Below are 20,405 nucleotides of genomic sequence, written 5' to 3'. Positions count from 1 at the left end.
ATCATTGCCTATATGTATCTGCAGAGGTTTTGCAAACTTAGTAAACAATGTGTACCACTCAATTTTCTTAGCTATGTGATTTGTCACTCCACAACCAGCAATCCAAAAGTCCTCATCTAATTGTATTGTATTGTATTGTATTGTATTTTTATTGATCCAGGAAATCATAGTATTGTACAGCTGTACATATGATATTGGACAGGTCAAGAGAGCTATTTACAAGTAATTTTTACAAATTGATTTTTACATTATTTTGTAGCAAGGAAATTATCTATCTTAAACAAAACAGTTAATACAAATCATAGAATTGTATGGTTGTACATATGATATTGGACAGGTCAAGAGAACATATTTGCAAGTAATTTTTAATAAATTGATTTTACATTATTTTCTAATGAGGAAGTTAGCTATCTTTAACAAAACAGTAAATACAAATGTTGTATAGTAAAATACAAACAGCCAATACAAATGTAATAGTAAAATACTCCAGTACATTTCATAGAAATGCACAGTATATAATAATCCAGTATATTTCATAGACATGCACAGTATATAATTTTCAGACCTAATTGAACGTTTATAATAAAATTGTTTATGATTTTAACCCCTTTCAAAAAACTGATCAACTGCATAAAAGCAATGGTCCAAGAGATATTTTTCTAACTTACGTGTGAAGGCTCTTGGGTTCTTTGTTGCTTTGATTTCATTTGGTAAATTATTATACATTTGTATCCCAACATTTAAAACACTTTTTTGGTAGCAGGTAGTTCTGGACTGAATCATATGTAGGTCAGATTGCTGCCTTGTTACATAGTTATGAATATCTCCATTGAACTTTAATGTGCTTAACAGATAGTTAAAAAGCCTTATATTATCATCATTAAATTGCCTTTGCATTTTAGTTATTGTGGGATATTGTCCTATGTAATTTAAACTCGCCATTAGTATTTGAACTTCATGGTCACTGTAACCTGTGCTGATGACTTCGATTGAGTGGTGTAGTTTGTCTGTGTTTATGAAAATCTGATATAGAGCTGTTTTTGAATTTTTTGTGACCCTGGTTGGTGTGTTTACAGTTGGGGATAGGTTGAATGAATTTGTAACATTCAACAATTCATCTTTGTTTTTTTCCAGGTGTGAGGAAGTCAATATTAAAATCTCCACTTATTAATAGATTTTTGTTTAGTGAGTGAATTTTTGTGAGTAGTTCTTCAAGGGAGTGATTGAAGGTTTGGATGTTCCCATCAGGGGCTCTATATACATTGAGTATCAATAGGTTATAGTCTGTTAGGATAATTAAGGAGAAATCAAAGTCTGTTTCTATTTGCATATTATTGTACTTTGTGAGGCTTTTGGAGCTTTTTTTTTTTTTTTTTTTTTTTATACATAGATTGCTTTACCACTTCCCTTACTTTTGTTCCGACAAGAATAACCAGATAGAGTAAATTCTTCAAGTGGCATTTTTAAAATTTTGTCTTCTGTTAACCAGTGTTCAGTAATACAAAGAACATCTGAGTGTGACTTTGTTTTTTGGAAGAGATCTATTTCTAATAACTTATTAAACATTGACTACACATTATGGAGTAATATTTTAAAGGATAATAGTGACTGTTTTCCAATGGAATGATTTTTGACACCATTCACCGGGTTTTATTGTAGTTTTGGTTCATGAAGATTTTGCTCTGCATCTGTTTTCCTTTGGTTTGCTGCTAGCAGGGAGCTACTGTTGTTCTTGCCGATAAAAAATCCTGGCTGTAGGCTGGAGGTCTGCATTTTCATGTTGAAGATCTTGTCACAGTTTCCAGTGGTACTGATTTGGAGTGTGGCTGCACATTTTTTGCTGTTTCCACTTGGATGTCATGGGCTGATTGATTTGTGGCACTTGACGAAATTTTTGCATATGATGTTGGTGGTGAGTTGGTGCTGACTGTGGATACCTTCTTCTTTTCTAACACTGTTTCTGATGTTTTCCTTGATGATCCTGACTGCATACTCACTTTTGTTGTTGTTACCGATGGTTGTTCAGCTTCTGGTGTTGTTGTTGGTTCAGCTGCAGTATTGCTCATTCTTCTGAGATTGTCCACCAAATTAGCTTCATTGGACCACAAATATGTTTGATGTCCTGGTGTAATACGTTTTATGGCACTTCTTGTTACCAGTGGACTTTTGATGGCATTCAGCACATTAACACACAGTTTCTTTTTCCCATTTTTATGTAAGTGTACTTGTTGCTTCACCAGTGAAAGCCTGGTCAGGCAGTTCACTTTTATTTTGGTTATGGACATTTTTTGTTTTTGTTTGGCACTTGGACACATTGTTTTTTTAATACAACCAAAACATTTAAGCTTCATTTTCTTTGTTGACTTTCATACTCATTTGACAAAGTAACATTCCTAGCTGTGGCACCATCTGCATTTCTTGTTCCTTTAACACCTGCTTTGGTAGTGAACTGTGCAATTATTTTATTTATTTATTTATTGTTCTGTGGGACCAAATTAAGGAGAAGTCTCCATGGTCATGGAACAAGTCAATACATGAAATTATAACATGGTAGTAGAAACAGATAAAATGAAATATTAAAAACATATTCAGGCGACAAGTCGCAAGTTTAAATAAAGAAAATCAGCAATGTAACACTGGAATTTGCTTAATTTTTTTAGCTCTACCAGGAGCTCCTCGACAGAATAGAAGGAGTGAGCCATGAGGAAACTCTTCAGTTTAGACTTAAAAGAGTTTGGGCTACTGCTAAGATTTTTGAGTTCTTGTGGTAGCTTATTGAAAATGGATGCAGCAGAATACTGCACTCCTTACTGCACTAGAGTCAAGGAAGTGCATTCCACATGCAGATTTGATTTCTGCCTAGCATTAACTGAGTGAAAGCTACTAACTCTTGGGAATAGGCTAATATTGCTAACAACAAATGACATTAAAGAAAATATATACTGTGAGGGCAATGTCAGAATTCCCAGACTATTGAATAGGGGTCGACAAGAGGTTCTCGAACTCACACCACATATAGCTCGAACAACCCGTTTTTGAGCCAAAAATACCCTTTTTGAATCAGGAAAATTACCCAAAAAAATAATACCATACAACATAAGCGAATGAAAATATGCGAAGTAGACTGCTTTTCGTGTTGAACTGTCACTTATTTCAGATACTGTTCTAATGGTAAATAAAGCAGCATTTAGTTTCTGAACAAGATCCTGGACATGGGCTTTCCACAACAGCTTACTATCTATCCGAATGCCTAGGAACTTGAACTGTTCCTTCTCGCATATAATATGTCCATTCTGTCTGGTCAGAATATCGGTTCTTGTTGAATTGTGAGTTAGAAACTGTAAAAACTGAGTCTTACTGTGATTTAGCATCAAATTATTTTCCACAACCCATGAACTTATTTCATGAACTACATTTGATACTGTTTCAATATTACACACAAGATTTTTCACTACCAAGCTGGTGTCATCAGCAAACAGAAATATTTTTGAATCACCTGTAATACTAGAAGGCATATCATTTATATAAATAAGAAACAGCAATGACCCCAGCACCGATCCTTGGGGAACGCCCCACTTAACAGTGCCCCATTGGGACTGAGCATCACTACCATTCCCAATATTGCGGAGGATTACCTTCTGCTTTCTGTTCTTAAAGTAAGAGGCGAACCAATTGTAAGCTACTCCCCTTACTCCATAATGGTCCAACTTCCGCAGTAATATTTTGTGGTCAATACAGTCAAAAGCCTTCATTAAATCAAAGAAAACACCTAGCATTCGCAACTTTTTATTTAATCTGTCCAAAACCTCACAGAGAAAAGAGAATATAGCATTTTCAGTTGTTAAACCATTTCTAAAACCAAACTGTACATTTGGCAGCAAATTATGTGAATTTAAATGCTCCAGTAACCTTGTATATACAACCTTCTCGATAACTTTAGCAAACACCGATGGCATAGAAATAGGTCTAAAATTGTCAACATTATCCCTGTCTCCCTTTTTATAAAGTGGCTTCACTACCGAGTACTTTAATCGTTCAGGAAACCGACCACTCCTAAAGGAAAAGTTACATACATAGAACAATACTTCAGTATTCTGCTAGATACCCCATCATATCCATGAAAGTTCTTGGTCTTTAGTGATTTGATTATTAACTCAATCTCCCTATTGTCAGTATCATGGAGGAGCATTTCAGGTAACAGTCTTGGAACACTTTTTTCTAAGAGCGCGATATGATTCCTCGTTGGGACTAGGTTTCTATTTAGTTCACCTGCTATATTCATAAAGTGATTATTAAATACTGTACATATATGTGACTTATCAGTAACACAGACATTCCCACTACGCACTGATTATATATCCTCGACCTGTCTCTGCAGACCAGCCACTTCCTTTACGACTGACCATATGGTTTAATTTTATCCTGAGACTTAGCTATTCTATCTGCATACCACATACTTTTTGCCTTCCTAGTAACATTTTTAAGCACCTTACAATACTGTTTGTAATGGGCTGCTGCATTTAGATTTTGCCTGTATCTAACGTTTTGATATAATTGCCATTTTGTTCTACAAGATATTCTTATCCCTCTACTCAGCCACCCAGGCTGCCTGTTTGTGCTAGTACCCTGTTTAGAACCTTGTAACAGAAAGCAACTTTCAAAGAGCACAAGAAAAGTCTTGAGAAAAGCATTATATTTATCATCTACTGTATCAGCGCTATAAACATCTTGCCACTCTTGTTCCTTGATAAGGTTTACAAAGGTCTCTACAGCAACTGGATCAGCTTTCCTAAACAGTTGATAACTATATTTAACATGTGTTGCAGCATAAAAATCTTTTAGAGTTAAAACTTGTGCATCATGATCTGAAAGGCCATTCACCATTTTGGTAACAGAATGCCCTTCTAGTAATGAGGAGTGAACAAAAATGTTGTCTATGGTTGTTCTACTGTTCCCTTGCACTCTCGTTGGAAAGAATTCAGTTTGCATAAGGCTATATGAATTATGGAGGTCTACCAGCATCCTTTTCCTTGCACAATCACTTATACAATTAATGTTGAAGTCACCACATATAACTAACTTTTTGTATTTCCTATAAAGTGAACTAAGAACCTCCTCTAGCTTTAGCAAAAATGTTGTGAAATCGGAGTCTGGGGATCTATAAATAACAACAGTTAGCAGTTTAGCTCCATTAAATTTAACCACACCTGCACAACATTCAAACACCTTTTCAGTGCAGTACTTTGAAACATCAATTGACTCAAAAGGGATGCTGTTTCTCACATACATGGCTACTCCCCCACACCGCAAAGATCTCCTAGAAAAGCTGCCAGCCAAACTGTATCCTGGTAAAGGAAGCCTCTGAATTATCTCCTTATTTAAGAAGTATTCAGATATACCAATAATTTCAGAGTCAACATCTATAAGCAGTTCATTAACTTTATCTCCAATACTTTGTATATTTTGATGAAATATACTAATTCCCTCATTACTCGGATACCTAAGCTTTGTCAAAAGTGGTTCCCTTGTTAGAGAGACTTCCCTTAAGCAGGAATACCTATCAGCTGACTTCAATCTAAAAAAGGTGCAGCTCTAACACCCACTACTGCAGGAATTTTCCCATGAGTGATCCCACCACCCCCACCTATGCTGTCACCTATAAGCTTTGCCAACCTCCCCTTCCCATACCTGTTGAGGTGCAGGCCATGTCTAGTGAACCCCGTCCTGCTGATAGACTCCACCGACACCACTGAAATGTGACCCATGCTTTCTGTCATCATCGCACCCCCAAGTCTTATGTTATTATGCCTGACGGCTGTATTAAGATGAGGCTGATTGTGACGCTGAAACAGTTCCACTAAATGCACATTCGTGTTGCCAGTCTGAGCGGCTATCTTTTCCAGGTCACCATCTATGTCATACTCCCCATCCCTATCAATACTATTACCAGCCCCACCCACAATCACTACCTGATCCTCTTTAGTAAAGTCCCTACATAACCCCCCTATGTTAAAAGTCACCTGAGCCAATCCTGCATTAGGTTTCACAATGCTGGTGACCTGGTACTCACTCCCCAACACTTCCTGCAACTGCTGGGCTACACCTCTGCCATGAGAACTACCTAACAGCAGAACCTTCTTCTTCCTCTTCGACTTTGCAACTTTCCTAGCCACCATAACTGCTGAGGTCTGCTGCATACTTCCTACATCTACAGCTACTAGAGATTCCTCTCCACTAGACTCTGACAGTTGGTCATATCTATTGCAACTTGTCTCAATTCTTCCTGCAATAAGTGTGACAACCTTTATCAGATATTAACATGTCAATTAAATGTTTTAGTGTCTGTTGATCTTCAGATCTTGCCCACCATGACTGTCAGGCAGTGTTTCAAGTGCTTGCTTCATTAATTATGATTCATTGCGTTTCACACTGAGTTTCTGCATGCAAAGAACCAACTTTTCTAAATGAGCAAGGTGTGTCACCATGTTGCTACCTGCAATCATGTGGAAACTGAAGAATTCTGACTGAACAGCTTGCTATGTTATCTGTTCAGACACTGCATGTAACTTGCCCCACATATTTTGCACACTCTCACATGCAACCAACAATGCCATGACTTTTGCTTCAACAGTTCTGATATGATATGACTTCCAAATAATCAGCTTTGTAGAATGCTTTTAGCATAGGATTAAATGCGTTTGCAAGTAACATTGTGGAAGTAAGTTTCATTATTGTTTTTCATACAGAAACTTTATTGCCAAAATGAATACAAATGGCCTCATGAACTATGTGCCTTGCTATATTTGTTGACATAGTAACCACTGACATTGAGACATTTGTCACAGCAGTCAGTTTGAAGAAATCACTATTAGAACTCAGTGCCCCACTATGCAAGGAATTGTTGTACAGTCTGCTTTACCTTAGCATTAGTTTGGAAGTGACATCCTAAGAGTGCGGCTTTTAATGCAAGGAACAGGTGAAAGTTCAATGTGACAAGATCAGGACTGTGGGCTGGGTCATCCACTCTCTTCCACCTAAAGTGACAAATCTGATACTGTGTGAGCCTTTCTGTGTGTGGTTTTGCACTGTAACCACAAGCATTGCATCTATGCTCAGTAGCCCTGGTGACCCTGCTGTCAGTACACACCCACCTGCCATCATGATGTATACTTGAATAACTTCAGGCACGTCTGTCTGCTGCTACTGTCTCTTCTTAAGTGCTCTGCACACACCTCATTCCTCGTATGCTGACACCCCATCCATCTTTGAACTAGCAACAGGTATGGATTCATGTGGTATTTGTTGGTGTAACCTGGTGTACCATCTTCTCCTTCAAAAACAATGACAAAACATACTTTTGGAATGTCTCTCATAGATGTCCTGTTGTAGCATCTACTGACAAAGCAACCAATTTTTTCACATTGCCAATACACACCTCATATGTGCTGTCTGACTTACATAATATGTTTTGTACTGCAAATTTCCATATGGTCCATTTTTCAGCCTCACTCAGTTTTCAATGCCATGGATATCAATTGCATCCCGTAAAACAGTTCAGATTTATAACTTCAAAATTTCCACATGAGAATTTGCTGGACAATTATTCAGATAAAACAAAAACTGTGCAACTCACACAACACATGCAAATACATTTCTGATGCCACAAGATGTACAGTTTCTTTCTGGAACTTGTTACTTATGACTGGGCTCATAACCTACAGTGGAAAGGCGAACAAATGGGGACAACTTAAAGAACACACACATCATAGTTTTTACAATGTGACATGTGTATTTAGGACAGCCACAAATCTGTTATGTAGCAAAGTGTTTAATGTAAACATTTCACTTTAACAATATGAATATGACCTTCATTACACCAGAAGATGTAATGGCCACCAGAAACTCTCCAAAATAAATCAGTTCTATGGCCATGATAAAATATCACAAAAGTTAATTGTGGTGTTGTGAGACTAGTACATATTACTTGTGAAACCAATCATTTATCACTGAAACATTTCTTGATTGGCTGAAATGTACTGAAGTTAAGCCTCTGTATAAAACAGTAAATAAAGAAATACCAAAAAACTTCTGTCCAATTTTGCTACTGCCAGCATTCCCAGAAATATTAGAAAAATAGTATACAAGAGACTTTTTAATCATCAGCCTTTACATATAGGTTGTCAAAGTCACAGTTTGGATTTCTAAGGGATTCAGATACTGAGAAGGCTGTTTGCACACAGAGTATTTAATTTGTCAGGCAGTAAATTACATATTACTAGTGCATTTAGTGATCTGTCAGGGGTATTTGACTGTGTAATTTACAATATACTTTTACGTAATCTAGAATATACACACAAGCCTGTTTTATTGTAAAAGTCATCATCTAACAGGGAACTACGTACATGTCGTGTCCCACAAGATTCCATCTTAAGATCATTACATTTTCTTGTGTGCGTTAATGACCTTACATAATTAACATTAAGAGATGCCAAGTTTATTATGTTTGCAGCTGGTACCAGCATTGCAATAAATAGCAAATCAAGTTTAGTCTTAGAAAGAGCAGTTAATGGAATTTTCATGTGCATGGCACATTATGTGCAGCAGAACTTGTAAGAGGCCTCCTCCATGTATCTATCTAAAATGTGATATGAAGTAGACAAAAGAGGCTGACATCATTTAAAGTCTTAAGTTTAAAAGCTGATGATAAATTAAGTTGGAAGGAACATACCACAGAATTTCTGAAGTGCCTAAACAAATGTTTAGGATGTCACACAAGCTCATCACCAAGCAAAGCCAAGCTCATGTTATTTGAATCAAAGATATATGAAATTTGTCATAAATAATATATCTCTTTCAAACAAACAGTTCACTTCATGAAATTACCACTGGAATTCAAAAAAGCAACATGAAGTCACTTATTTTGGTTCAGATATGCGTTTATTATTCAGAAACACACATTTTCAATGCAAATAAATTTTGAAAATATGAAAAATATACAGAGCTACAAGATCATAATAATTATCTTTGCACTACAGTGTATATATATTTACTTGTTAAATGAAAATATAATTCAGATGTTTTGATTTACTCCATATTCATGAAGAGCATTTCATGTAAGATCTATGGAACTTCCACTGACTTGGAAATATGCAAGTAAATGATTTTAAATGGGTTTCTGTAAATGTGCTCTTACTCACTCTCCTTCTTAAATAAGGATTTGTGAAGAATTTTGTAGAGGCTATGGAGAAAGGATCCACAAATAGTGTATCTCTTTCAAACAGATAATTCAGTTCATGGAATCAGTACTAGAATTTAAAAAAAGCAACATAGTGACTTATTTTGATCCAGGAATGTGTTCATTATTCAGTAACACACATTTTAAATGAATTGCCCAGTTGAAAAAGTGACTATGTGACCAAAAATCAAAAATTGAGTTAGAGGCACTTTCTTGTACAGGTTTTCACGGTCTATGTAATAATGTATCAATCAGGTTTCAAAAATGGTTCTAAGTATATTAAAATGAGGTGCAAAAATTGTGTGCAGGTGCAGAGGTGGCTATGTTTTCCTCATGTTAGGTTACAAAAGCAGCCAAATCCTATTCAGTTGCAAAAGAGGCAGAGTCTTAAAGAAATAATGGCAGCCGACAAAGGGTATGGTTGCTGAACTGGACATATCGTCTCGCCACATGCAACACTTTTTAAAAGTTCCAATTTTTAGCTACATGTGACTAAAATGTTTGGGTTGGCAGTACTGGGTAGATTCCCATATGTCTTTGCTTCTATTGCTACATTGTTGGAAGGAAAGTGCAAGAAGGCATTGTTATATGATAAAAAGACCTACCAGCACACTCGTTCCACTGTGTATTTTAAAGCAACTTTGTAGGCAGTTTTATTGTAGCACAGTTGGAAATGGACAAGGATAACTAAGAGGAAATTTCTGGTATTGAAGTACATTTTGATGAACCTGGCAACAATGAAGCTGAGATTAGCATTAATGATGAGAGGGAAGATGCCACGAGAAACTCCACTTCTAGGAAGAGAAGACAGAATTTACAGCAATGGAAACAAACCATCGCGAAAAGGAAGAGGTAAAGAAGACCACTGCTTATAATAATATTCAAATTTTCATCACAGGTTTAATGTTGTTGGAATGAATGACCTAGCAACATTACCTGACCTTTTCTGGAACACATTTCTTGTAAATTCAACATACATGGAGACACATTGAACAATTGAAGCTGATTGAAAGTCACTATTATAGAGGAAAAATGCTACCTTATCAATATTTGCCTGGTGAATTAAATGTAAAAATAATGTGGGAAATGTTCTGTGACAAACATCCTGATCTGGATGTAAAGTATGACTACTACCGGACAATATTCTGCAATAATTTTAATAGTGGCATCAGAGCACCTTATATTGACACATGCTCTACATGCTGCCAGAAAAATTTAGTCCTTCCAAAAGTCCCAGATCAAGCAGCTTATTATTCCAGACAGATGAACTTATATAATTTCACCGTTTGCTGAGGTTCCTTTACGGGCAAACAGACAAAAGACAATGTGACTTCATATGTTTGGCTGGAGAACAAATTTGCAAAGGGGTTGAATCAGATTGCTTCACCTCTTCATCACAACTGCTTAACACCAGTCCTCTTTACGGATCATGTTGATGTACTGGTTCCTGTACGCTACTCTAGTACATGTAGAGAGCATTGAATTGTGGTTCCTGATTGTCGGTCATTCCTTTATACCCTCTGACACGAGTTTTTGGAGACATGGAGAAAACTGAGCATAATCGAAAACCCTGTCTGTGTAATGGAAAAATTCACCACTGTGGTGCATTTGGGGTCAGACAACTGCAAAGTGAGAGACTGGAAGAAGATCGTCACTGATGTCATAAAAGCTCCGTGATCCTGGCACTTCCAGTTTCAAAAGTTGAAGAGAATTATCATTACAAAGACAGCAAACAGAAAATTATGTCTTGTGCAAGGAGAAGCATTCTTCAATTTTGAAAGTTGAGAGCCGAAATCTATTATTAAAAGAGGCAAACGTGTCATGAAAGAAACTCTTCCTGAGGAGATTCCAAAAGGCGTCCCACTGAAAAAAGTTAAAATTATGGGTGCCAAGTGGCTCATAGAACTACACTTAGGAGAGACATGGCCTGAGGAGGAAAAGTTAAAATTCTACACTGATGTTTTTGAGCAGCAGAAGATCATGGAAACAGATGAGTGTCAAAATGGAGAGGATGAAGGACTTGATTTTGAGCTCTTAGATGATGACAATTCCCCGAATATAGCTTCAATGCTTTATACTTTATTTTACCCTGTGATCGTTTCTTTGCAATATTTCATTTTCCCAAGATTTGTTTCCAAAGGTTTCTCACTTTCATGACAGGTGTTAAAACTGAATTCAGTGGTGAATTTATTAATATTGTACCTTGTAGTAGTTCATGTTTAGTTTTTTTATGTAAAGGTTTCAATCTTTTTAAATACTTAAAATAAAACAGTATTTCAGCACTTTGTTCATTTAATTTTCTTCCTTTCACATTATTTTAGTACACTACTGTAGTCTACCATTCTTACCGTCATAGGCAGATAAGCACCGGAATTAATTTTTTGGCAGCATACTTCGGTAGCATATTGGCGAGGCATTTGTTTTCATGGACAACAATTTGCACCCCGATCGTGCACGTCTTGTGAATGACTTCCTCCAGGATAATGACATCGCTCGACTAGAGTGGCCAGTATGTTCTCCAGACATGAACCCTGTCGAACATGCCTGGGACAGATTGAAAAGGTTTGTTTATGGATGATGTAACCCACCAACCACTCTGAGGGATCTATGCTGAATCGCCATTGAGGAGTGGGACACTCTGGACCAACAGTGCCTTGATGAACTTGTGGATAGTATGCCATGATGAATACAGACATCCATCAGTGCAAAAGGACATGCTAATGGGTATTAGACTTACTGACGTGTACAGCAATCAGGACCACCACCTCTGAAGGTCTTGCTGTATGGTGGTAGAACATGCAATTGTGCTTTTTATGAGCAATAAAAAGGGGTGGAAATGATGTTTATGTTGAGCTCTATTCCAGTTTTCTGTACAGGTTCTGGAACTCTTGGAACTGAGGTGATGCAAAACATTTTTTGTTGTGTGTAGATGAATGACTGCTATAGTGGGAAACTACTACTGATTCCTAAAATAAAAGACAATGCATAGCACAAGAAGCAGATTTGCAATGAAGGAAAGACATTTTAATCTGAAATATTTCTGGTGAATTAAGAAGTGCTAATTATTTATTAAAAGCTTTTTATGATAAGACTGAAAATGTTTGCCTTTTGTTTTTTATAAGATAAGATATTGAACTCACTCGTTATTTGATTGTTTCTATAAGTTAAATTAGTATGTTCAGTTTGGTTATGTGCATGTGAGTCCATTAATGAATTATTTAAAACAATTTTACACACTTTTAGATATACTGAATATCTCAGTATGATATTTGTTTACAGGTTTTATGATAGAAATTCTCTTGCTATTTATAAGAAATACAAGGAGAGTTTTATATCTGCAGAGTACCAAACTGAAGGCTATTTAGTCCAGTTAAATTTTGATTAGAAACAAACCACTCTGCAGTCAATAAATTATAGAACTATAACAACTGTCAACTGCTATTGGTATCCACATTTTAAAGTATGGCTAACAGTATCTCAGTATGGTTTATATCCCTTACCTACATCAGTGGTTGCAACACTTGTAGGTAAATGATGAAACTCAGTGATTGTAATTTTGGCAATGGGTAACTGCTAATATTTGAGTGACTGTGTGAATATCATTAACTGAGGAAGTCTCTTCCACATGAGATGGATTCAATAACTCATATCAATGATTCATTGCGAGTTCACATAGCATTCTGAAAACATATTTTCAAGATTTCTTTGTAAATGTGTAATGTTGTGCAATTGACAATTGGTTGACTGGATCTACTGTCCTATTGCGTTTCACAAGGCTCATATTTGAGACTTCCTGCAACATGAATTGCCACTGTTATTGAAAGAATGGCAAATGAAAAAGAGGCAGACTGCTTTGATAATGTAGCTGTGGAATCTCAATTGGTTGTAGTAGTATTCCTCCCATGTGAAACATTCAGATTCCTGAAATACAGCAACCACCAAGCTTGGATATATGGTTAAATGAACTTTTTAACACAAAACTGTTCTACTAAAATATTTATCATTCCTCTGAAATATTGTTTATACTGTCAAGAATACACATTTGAATTTCATCTCAGGATTACATACAATGGGCTACCATTTTATTTTTACATTGCATTTGACTGGCAGTTTCATAGGTAATTGAAAAGAATTAAGTTACTAATGTCACATATCATCACACAGTCACACAAAAAATTTGTACAAAATTTGAGCAGGAAACAACTGTTTTATACTAATAATACTACTATACTACTAATAAGGAAGCTAGTTGATATGTATTACAACAGTAGATTGACATTTTTGGTCGTTATTGTTACAGACTGAAAACATATCTTCACAAACAACATAGAGTTATGTGTAAACAACACAGTTATACTCATAACCTAGGAGTCAGAAAAACAATTGCACTATACACACACACACACACACACACACACACACACACACACACACACAAATATTACTTCCTTAGGTGCTAGATATTTTCAACTCTGTCTGTACAAATCTTTGTCAGTGTTGCCTTCTGCTATTAATAATTTGTTTGACTCCTCACTTGTAGCAGAAAGAGTTTGATGTTCCATTTCTGTTGTTCTTTGTGTCAAGCTTCTGAGTTTGATATTGCACAGTTTCTGTCTTTGAAAACATTCAAAATTGAAAAGCCAGCTGACTCCCAAACCAAAGATAAGTGTCAATATGATTGAGATAAGTGAATACCAAAGAAATGATATTTTGTATGGATAAAAAATCTCATCATTAATCCTGAAACACAAATGTACAGTTAAAATCTGTGGAAACAGAGGAGATGTATAAGTAATTAAACATGTAGGCCTATGTTCATAAGCAGCAACAGGAGAATGTGTTACACACCTTACATATTGTGGCAGAATTGTTGTATTCTTTGAACAGTTATGCGTTGAAACAGGAAGCATGTTTGGGACATACCCTTTTTCAGATGCTATGTTGCTTCCAATAGCTAACCATGCTGGTATGCCAATACCAAATATCATTCCAGCTGCTGCACCCTACAAAATAATGAATGCTGCATCTACACTCGGATAAAAGTGATGAATATTTTTTGTTTTATTTTTATCAGATGTTATATATGCTGTGTACTCTAAAATGAAATGCACTGATTTCTTGGATGCTTGTCATTTACATACATGTTCATGAAATAATAATTACTGATGACTGACATGATAAAAATACACTGAAGAGCTATAGAAACTGGTACACCTGTCTAATATCATGCAGGGCCCCCATGAACATGCAGAAATGCCACAGCATGATGTGGTATGGACTTGACTAATATCTGAAGTCATGCTGGAGGGCACTGACACTATGTATCCTGCAGGGCTGTCCATAAATCTGTATGAGTACAAGAGGGCTGAGATGTCTCCAGAACAGCATGTTGCGAGGCATCCCAGATATGTTCAACAATGTTCATGTCTAGGGAGTTTGGTGGCCAGCAGAAGTGTTTAAACCCAGAAGAATGTTCCTGGAGCTACTCTGTAGCAATTCTGGATGTGTGGGGTGTCATACATTGTCCTGTCGGAATACTTAATGGACATGAATGGATGCAGGTGATCTGATGGAATGCTTACATATGTGTCACCTGTCAGAGTCGTATCTAGACATATCAGGGGTCCCATATAACTCTAACTGCACATGCCCCACATTATTACAGAGTCTCCACCAGCTTGAACCTTCCCCTGCTGACATGCAGCGTCCATGGATTCATGAGGTTGTCTCCATACCCATACACATTCATCAACTCGATACAATTTGAAACAAGACTTGTCTGACCAGGCAACATGTTTCCAGTCATCAACAGTGAAATGTCAGTGTTTATGGGCCCAGGTAAGGTGTAAAGCTTTGTGTTGTGCAGTCATCAAGGGTACACGAGTGGGCCTTTGGCTCTGAAAGCCCATATCAATGATGTTTCATTGAATGGTTCGCACCCTAACAGTTGTTGATGGCCCAGCATTGAAATGTGCAGCAATTTGTGAAAGGGTTTCAATTTTGTCATGTTGAATCATTCTCTTCAGTCATCATTGGTCCTGTTCTTGTAGGATCCTCTTCCAGCTACAGCAATGTTGGAGATTTGATGTTTTACTGGATTCCTGATATTCATGGTATACTCGTGAAATGGTCGTATGGGAAAATCCCCACTTCATCGTTACCTCAGAGATGCTGTGCCCCATTGCTCATGCCTCAACTATAACAACATGTTCAAACTCACTTAAATCCTGATAACCTGCCTCCGTGGCAGCAGTAACCAATCTAACAACTGTGCCAGACACTTGTAGTCTTATATAGGTGTTGCTGACCGCAGTGCCATATTATGCCTGTTTCCATACCTCTGTATTTGAATACACATGCCTATACCAGTTTCTTTGGCACTTCAGTGTAGCATAAAAGGATTACTAGCAATACATAGCAGTACAAAAAGTGATGCTGTATTTCCTTATAAATGCTTCTTCCAGAAGATGATACCTCTCGTCATCCAAGATAATGTATTTTGGCTGGTTATAACTTTTTTCATTGTTTATACAGCTAAAGACACAATTTATGGGAGAGAAAGTAACTTTTCGAACTGCTTTGATCTTCCTCGTGATTTACTTGGAAAGTGCCACTATAGTTACTTTGACAACTTGTACACTATCCCAGATTTGGTTCACAATCTAACAAGTAAGAGCGCCAATGTTATCAGCACTAAGCAATAAAACTGAAAGGAGTTCCCTGACTTCAAGGAAAATGACAAACGGAAGAAGGGCAAATACGTAATGGCATACAGAATCAATCAGATTTTGACAAAATGAAATGACAAGAGAGATGTAGTGATGATGATACATTTCAGGAAGTAAATTCAAAGAATGGCATCACACAAAAGCATAGTGTTGTCATGGATTGCAGCACCAATATGGGAGGCATGGATAGGAGTGATTCCCAGCTGTAAATCTACCAAATGACTAAGAATAGTATGGAAAAATATTCTTGATAAGTGTCAGGGAACAGTAGGCCATATCTTATGTATGAAAGCATGCTTTTGTGGCAACATCCATTGATAAAATATTCTCAGGTTCCAAGCTGTGTCAAGTGGTTAAGTGTGTACGAGCTTTCGGCAGAGACCTCCTCTGACATTGTCAAGTGGTTGATTGTCATCTGAATGCCTCTGCCATGCTTACATAGCTGTGCAGCAATCAGTGGCATCATTGGTGCCTAGTCCTGTGCCATATAGGGCAATGTTTTGGTTGCGTGACCGCCGCACCCGCTTCAACTCCCCAATCACGGGAGCCCAGGCTGTACTCAGCTCCAATCCAACATCTTTATTGAATATGCTGTCCAATGTTTTGATCTCTATTGCTTCAGTAGGCAGAAACACCTTTCATGTTGTGTGTGATACTGTTCAGTGGTACTGACACTCTGACTGATATAAAACTGCCCACACCCACATGGTATTTTGTATATTCGTGGTGTTCTGAAGCCTACATCATCTTTCACAGGATTCATTAGTTTCCAGATCTTTGTTGGGGGCCTGCAAACAGTACTGATTTTATGTTTCTTCTGGATCTGGCCAATTCTCTCCCTGGTGTCCTGCCACCTAACAAGGGCAATGCTACTGTCCTAATGGAATGAGCCAACTATGACATGAAAATCCTGCTGACATGCAGGTTCCATGGATTCATGACACTGTCTCCAAACCCGTACACACCCTTCCACTCAATACAATTTGTGAGACTTGTCTGACCAGGCAACATGTTTCCAGTCATCAACAGTCCAATGTCAGTGTCGACAGTCCAAGGTGGCTTTGTGTCGTGCAGTCATCAAGGGTACGGTATGTGAGTGGGCCTTTGGCTCCAAGATCTCATATCAATGATGTTTCATTGTGAATGATTTCCACACTGACACTTGTTGATGGCACAGCATTGAAATATGCAGCAAGTCATAATTGGTCCTGTTCTTGCAGGATCTTTTTTGAGCCACAGTGATTTCAGAGATTTGATGTTTTAGTGGATTCCTGATATTCAGAATACACACAATACACTTGTGAAATGGTCGTGCAGGAAAATCCCCATTTCCTTACTACCTTGGAGACGCTGTGTCCCATTGCTCGTGTGCTGACTATAACACCACATTCAAACTCACTTAAATCTTAAGAACTTGCCGTTGTAGCAGCAGTAACTGATCTAACAACTGCATCAGACACTTTTAGTCTTATATAGGCGTTGCTGACCATCGTGCCATATTCTGCCTGTTTAGATATCTCTGTATTTGAATATGCATGCCTATACCACTTTCTTTGGTGCTTCAGTGTATATCTGGACTTGAAATTAACTTGGAACAGAGTATATATGTAAAGAGCTATCCTGCATTATTTATCTGTTGAGTAAACTATGCTAGTTTCTTCCTAAAAAACTATTTGCTTTCGCTGTCATCTATGATATGGCATTCTTGTGTGGGGGTAGTTCTTCTGGGAGAAGACCATTAGGTGCATGTCTGGAATTTTCTTACCTAAAATATCTAGCAGTTCTCATTTCAAATAGTTAAATACACTGACCATTCCACCTCTCTTCATATACAGTTGCCTGATGTATATGAAAGATAACTACAACAAGTATAGCTTATGGCAGCCAGTACATCAACATCATATTCATCACACATCAAAGACAGATATGCCTGCAACCATGAGCATCAACAGAAATTTATTATGGTGGTGGGAGAGGGGGGGGGGGAGGGGGGAAAGGTGGGGGCCATGACTCAAATCACCGTTTTTTATATAAATGAGATGGTCAGTTTCGAGATCTGTCATGCCACAAGAAACAAATTTTATAGGTGACAAAAAGCTTAAAACACCCCAGAGAACTTATTGTTATCCACACAATACTTGTTATAGTGTGAGAAATATGTAGTGATAATAAAAACTTTGTATTGTAGATTCCAGGGAAGGGGAGGCTCAGTCCCCACCCCTACATCCCACCTGTGGATGCCTAGGCCTACAACCAGTTTTAAGAAAATGCAGTGAAATTATGAATACCTAGGTAGAAAACTTTTCAGTTTATTTGCTTTATGGGCACATTAGGTCTTACCAAACGTCTTCAAAAGTAAAATAGAAAAGTAGCTGAAAGAAAGGGTTTTTCACATACTCCAAGAATTTGAAAACTCTGTGAAAGATTATCTACATTACTAATTAATTTGTAAGACTGATTGCACTTTCATTAAAGAAACTGTATGTGTGTTCTTGTGTTGTGTTGTTTTACTTATATATATGAATTTTTATGTGATTGTATGTGATTTAGTACATAGTACATGTTACTATACAATAAGTAAGCATGTTTTCTTTAACATGTCACCCCTCAATGTAAAAGCTATTTTAAAATTACTAATTACAACATCAATTATATGTAAATGCTTAAAGATGCATGAATAAATAAATAAATAAAACTGATTCATGAAGCATGGAAGGTACTTATCACTTGTGAAAACTAAATTTAACATTCATATTGAGATAATTGCAAGTACTTTACAAGATAACTATGTGGGAAATACATATATCAAGATTCAAGTAAAAACTGAGTGAAACAGCTTTGACAGGCAATGAATAATCAACCCATTAAACTTTCTAATAAACTGACAAATTTCCTACAAACATTGAAACACTTTATAATATACTTACATTAAATAAATTACACTGTCACAAAAAAATCATAAAATCATAAAATTTGTTTCTTAAGTGATTTATAGCAATAAGAACATATTGTTATAGTTTCAGTCCAAAAGAATCAGATTACTCTATGGTGATAGAAAACTGAACATGGTATACAAACATAGCACTGAATAAAGGAGGTATTGAACAGCAGACAGGTGGATAGAAAAACTTGGTTAGCACTTAATCTTGCATATAAAATCCATTGTTGGGCCATATTTGTAAAAATGATATTGTATACACTGAGGTGACAAAAGTCATGGTATAGTGAAATGTGCACATACAAATGGTGGTAGTATTGCATACACAAGGTATAAAAGGCCTGTGCATTGGCAGAGCTGCCATTTGCACTCAGGTGATTTATGTGAAAAGGTTCCCAATGTAATTATGACCGCATGATGTGAATTAAAAAATATTGAATGCAGACAAATTGGAGCAAGATGCATGGGACAGTCCATTTCAGAAATCATTGGGGTATTCTGAGATCCACAGTGTCAAGAGTGTGCTCAGGATATTAAATTTCAGGCAATATCTGCAGTGGCTCATGGCCTTCAGTTAATGACTGAGCAGTGGCATCTGTGTAGAGTTGTCAGTGCTAACATAGAAGCAACACCACAAGAAATCAATGTGGAACATAAGATGAATGTATCCGTCAGGGCAGTGTGGCAAAATTCGGCATAAATGGGCTATGGCAGCAGATGACCAATGTGAGTGCTTTTTCTAACAGCACAACATCACCTGCAGCAGCTCTCTTGGGCTCATGACAATATTGGTTGGGCCCTAGATGACTGAAAAACTATGGTCCTGTCAGATGAGTCCCTATTTCAGTTGGTAAGAACTGATGGCAGGGTCTGGGTGTGATGCAGACCCCACAAAGCCATGGACCAAAGTTGTAAACATGGCACTGAGCAAGCTGGTGGTGGCTCCATAATGCTGTGGGCTGTATTTACATGGAATGGACTGGGTCCTCTGGTCCAACTGAACCAATCATTGACTGAAAATGATTACATTTGGTGACTCTGAGAATATTTGCAGCCATTCACGGACATCGTGTTCCCAGACAATGATGGAATTTTTATGGATGACAATGCATCATGTCACCAGGACACAATTGTCCAGATTGGATTGAAGAAAATTCTGGACAATCTGAGTGAATGATTCAACCACCCAGATCACCTGACACGAATCCCATTGAACACTTATGGAACATAATCAAGAGGTCAGTTAGTGCACAAAATACTGCAGCAGCAACATTTTTGGAATTATGGACAGCTATAGAGGCAGCATGGCTCAATATTTCTGCAGGAGATTTCCAACGACTTGTTGGGTCCATTTCATGTTGAGTTGCTGCAACTACACTGGACAAAAGTAGGTCCAACACAATACTAAGAGGTATGCCATGACTTTTGTCTTCTCACTGCATCGAGGTATTGCAAATCTACACAAGAAATTGTACAATATTATATTATCCATGTGTGTGTGTGT

The 20,405-nt window shown here is 37.2% G+C and overlaps 1 protein-coding gene across 4 annotated transcripts in view; it reads right to left on the bottom strand.

The window, feature by feature from the left end:
• Nucleotides 1–13,217: 13,217 nt before the first annotated feature.
• LOC126471584 (sodium-coupled monocarboxylate transporter 1-like) overlaps nt 13,218–20,405 on the bottom strand; it is a 337,815-nt gene continuing 330,627 nt past the window's right edge. For 2 of the 4 annotated variants that reach the window (XM_050099818.1, XM_050099817.1), the window contains exons 13-14: nt 14,084–14,238; nt 13,218–13,975 (exon numbers count right to left, since the gene is read on the bottom strand). In XM_050099818.1, the coding sequence (XP_049955775.1) occupies nt 13,702–13,975; nt 14,084–14,238 (429 nt within the window). In that variant the 3' untranslated portion in view covers nt 13,218–13,701. The remainder of the gene's footprint in view (nt 13,976–14,083; nt 14,239–20,405) is intronic. The other 2 variants (XM_050099819.1, XM_050099820.1) reach the window with 1 other exon arrangement.

Source organism: Schistocerca serialis, chromosome 3 (assembly GCF_023864345.2).
Source record: "Schistocerca serialis cubense isolate TAMUIC-IGC-003099 chromosome 3, iqSchSeri2.2, whole genome shotgun sequence".
In the NCBI taxonomy this organism is placed as follows: domain Eukaryota; kingdom Metazoa; phylum Arthropoda; class Insecta; order Orthoptera; family Acrididae; genus Schistocerca; species Schistocerca serialis.
Note: the sequence above shows the minus strand (reverse complement) of the source record. Positions and strands in the feature narration are given on the sequence as shown.